The 4,082-nt window shown below is 34.4% G+C and overlaps 1 protein-coding gene across 1 annotated transcript; it reads left to right on the forward strand.

Moving 5' to 3' along the window:
- Positions 1–350: 350 nt before the first annotated feature.
- Positions 351–3,510, forward strand: LOC128952693 (protein numb-like; the record flags this gene model as incomplete). The annotated part of the gene is made up of 7 exons (XM_054298124.1): positions 351–369; positions 1,368–1,600; positions 1,733–1,810; positions 1,885–2,212; positions 2,283–2,522; positions 2,604–2,780; positions 2,856–3,510. Coding segments are annotated over 7 exons (1,653 nt in total), but the record flags the coding sequence as incomplete, so codon positions are not given.
- Between the last annotated feature and the right edge of the window lie 572 nt (positions 3,511–4,082).

The raw sequence follows: 4,082 nt of genomic DNA on the forward strand, positions 1-4,082 counted from the left end.
ATAGTTTGTAACCAAATATTTCATATATTTGGTAGTTATTTATATTAATTATTATATTTAATTTGTTAAACTATTAAAATGTTTATTATTATATAAGAGACTTTAATAATAATACTATAATATATATATATATATATGTTTAAAATTATTTTTAATTTGATAATAATTTTAACCGACAAATAACTAAAATAATGGGTAATAAACATCCGACTCATCTAACACTTAATAATAGCCATAATAATAATAATAATAATATCATACAAAATGATAATTCATTAATAAATGAGTCTCAAAACCAAACCAATAATGATTTGAGATCTAATAATAATAATAATAATAATCGCAATCATAATAGTAGTAAAAGAATTGGTAAGAATATATATATACAGTATATATATATATATATTATATCATATATTTTTGTGTCCAAAAAAATAGTAATATTATTAATAATAAAAAACTTTTTTATTTAAATAATTTATTTATTATTTATATAAAAAAATATAAAACAAACAATTTTTCCGGTGTTTAAGTACTTTCTCTTTAATCACTCACTCACTCACTCACTCACTCACTCACTAACTTCACTCATAAATAAAATTTATATCAATTATATTAATTAAAAAAATGTGTTTATTTTGCTGTAGTTGTTGTTGTTGTTGTCGACAATAATTTATTTATAAGTATCTCTTTTAATAATATTAATAATAATAAATTATATTATATTTTCCTATTTGTTTAGACAACGAAACCCTTGTTGTTTAAAATTTTAAATTCAAGTGCTCTCTCTCTCTCTTTCTTTCTCTCTCTCTCTCTCTCTCTCTCTCTCTCTCTCTCTCTCTCTTACTCTCTCTCTCTTATTCTCTCTCTCTTTCTTTCTCTTTCTTTCTCTCTCTCTCTCTCTCTCTCTCTCTCTCTCTCTCTCTCTCTCTCTCTCTCTCTCTCTCTCTCTCTCTCTCTCTCTCTCTCTCTCTCTCTCTCTCTCTCTCTCTCTCTAACTATCAATATTTAGGTCATTCAAGTATTTTATTATTTTTTTTTATTTGAAAGTATTATTTAGTTTTTCAACTTTTTCTTCTTCGTGTTTCTTCTTCTTGTTTTTTTTCATTAACTGTTCCCAAACTAAATGCATTTGCATTTAGTTTTATTAATATATATATATATATATATATAATGTATTTGTTGTTATAGTACCTTAAAAAACGAGATATTTTACAGTATAATTATAAATAGGTTTTTTTTTATTAAATTTAACGTATTTTAAATGGTGTTTAAAAACCAAAACCAAAAAAAACTTAGTTTTCATTTTCATGTCTTATTTTTATTCTTCTTCTTCTTCTTCGTCTACCAAACAAAATATTTTTTAGGTAAACGAATGGATCGATTGCGCAAAAGTCTTAGAGGAAGTTTTCGACGAAAATCTAATAAACATCAATTGGATCAACACATCACCGAAAGTAGTAAACCTCATCAGTGGCAGTCGGATGAAGCGGGTGTCAAACTGGGCACTTGTGTCTTCCCAGTCAAATACCTGGGATGTGTTGAAGTGTTTGAGTCAAGAGGTATGCAAGTATGCGAAGAAGCACTCAAAGTATTACGAGTAAGTCCTATCGTTATCTCCACAAACACCACACTTAAGTGACTATACCTCTTAAGTGACACCACTTAAGAGATATTCATTATCATCAATTGATCTCATATTATATATGTCTGTGTTTAACCATTTAAACAGAGCTCTAGACGGCGACCAACTAAAGGCACACTATTTGTTACCGGCGATGGTCTGCGAGTGGTCGACGACGAGACAAAAGTTAGTGTCAAAAAAATGTGTTGTATTTTATCAATCAATTGATACAAATACAGTATATATATTTAAAATTTTAGGGTCTAATTGTCGACCAAACTATCGAAAAAGTATCGTTTTGTGCGCCCGACCGGACCAACGAACGCGGCTTCTCATACATCTGTCGCGACGGTACTACCAGACGCTGGATGTGTCACGGATTTAATGCCGGCAAAGATTCCGGTGAACGCCTATCCCATGCGGTTGGCTGTGCTTTTGCTGTCTGTTTGGAGCGCAAACAAAAACGAGACAAAGAAACAGTTTCTATGAACTTTGACCCCAAGACATCGACATTTACCCGAAACGGTTCGTTCAGACAGTCAACTCTGACCGAACGTATGCAAGACCCGCAACTGGCCAAAGCAATCGGTAAGTTTTTACTTAGCATTTCCATCACCCCATTGTTGGGGTTATGTATGACATGTCCGGTCTCCTACAGAGCGGCCACCCATCAAACAACCCGTGCACAACCCGTTTGCCGTCGAGCGGCCGCACGCCGCCCCCAACCTATTGCAACGACAAGGCTCTCTACGGGGCGGTCCACTCAACACTGCCTCGCCATTCAAAAGGCAGCTATCGTTGCGCATCAGTGACTTACCATCTAATCAGGAGCGCCAACGATCACATTCCGCTGACTTTGCCACTACTTCCAGCAGCAGCAGCAGCAGCCGATCCAATGGTACTGCAAAAAAATGTTTAGCAACCAATAGCTGACCATTTTATTTTTTGTTAATATATCTTTCTGTCTGTCTGTCCCCAGTGATGACAATACCCGAAACCTCACCCGTCGACGAACCTACCGATTCCATTAGCGCCATGTGTCAAGAATTGTCCAAAGGATTGACCATTTTAAGCAATAACGACGACCCGTTTGTGTCGCCGCCGATACTGTCGCCAACTCCCGTGGCAATGATGACAACGACAGCTAACAATACCGGTATAGCTATACTTAATTACCCGTAAAATTATTAGCTATTTGTTAAATTGATTTTTATTTTGTTACCGTAATTAGAGGATAAATGGAGTCCATTGAAACAATTGGCAAACAATAATACATTTGCCGAAAAATGGATTACCGATAGTTCGACAGTTCCGACCAACGATTCCGTTGCTGTTGCTGTACCGATAAATAGGTCGACCACTCCAAGCCCTCCGACAACTACACCACTAGCTCAGCCCAAAGTAGTGGCAGCTCCCAGACATAACAGTCCCAATCTGACGCAACTGAGAAGCCTGTCGTTGGGCTCGTCCGATGCATTCAGCGATACCACCACAAAATCGTCGGCATCGTCATCGTCATCATCATCATCATCATCGCCGACGACGACGACAACGATGACCTGGAATAGCAGCCAAATGATGGCCAGTTGGCGCCAAAACGGCGTAACATCAACAGCGACGGCGAAAACGACTACTTTAAGGTCGGATCCGTTTGACGCCGAATGGGCAGCACTGGCCACTAGACATCAGGACGAGTCGCCGACGATGATGATGGCGGCGGCGGCGGCGGCCACACATCTTAAGAGTACGAATCCATTTATACAGACAACTGGAGGTGTTGTTGTTAAAGCATTTGAAGTGCAAATGTGATGAATATTTTTTTAGATAAATACTTGAATTAAATTAAATTAATAGTTATTATAATTAAATATTATTAGTAGTAGTATTAGTATTAGTATTATATTATAATTTTATAGACTCTATAAAATACATTGCATATTAAATATCAGGGATAGATAGATAGATAGATAAATAGATAGATAGATAGATAGATAGAGAGAGAGAGAGAGAGAGAGAGAGAGAGAGAGAGAGAGAGAGAGAGAGAGAGAGAGAGAGAGAGAGAGAGAGAGAGAGAGAGAGAGAGAGAGAGAGAGAGAGAGAGGTTAGGCCTATCTATCTATTGATGAACAATGAATTCATAATAACTTTTTTTTTATCAATTCATCAAATTTTTTAATAATTAAATTATTATTGATATTATAATTGAAACAACAAAAAAAAAGGTTTGAATTATTATTTTTTTTTATTAACACAAACAAACAAACAAACAAATGGTTAGTTTTATTAAATCATTATTGTCTTACAAGTAGTTTATTATTATTAGATATAAATATGTGATAAATACATGTTATCGTAATTATTAATGTTTTCTAAAACTGTTTGAATATTTGATACTTATATTTGACACATACTGTATATAGATTTTTTTTTGTTAAGTTTTTTTTTGTATTAAAATAAT

The sequence above is a fragment of the Oppia nitens genome, unplaced genomic scaffold (assembly GCF_028296485.1).
Source record: "Oppia nitens isolate AA-2021 unplaced genomic scaffold, nextdenovo-longstitch-racon4-pilon3 scaffold1_pilon_pilon_pilon, whole genome shotgun sequence".
Taxonomy (NCBI): domain Eukaryota; kingdom Metazoa; phylum Arthropoda; class Arachnida; order Sarcoptiformes; family Oppiidae; genus Oppia; species Oppia nitens.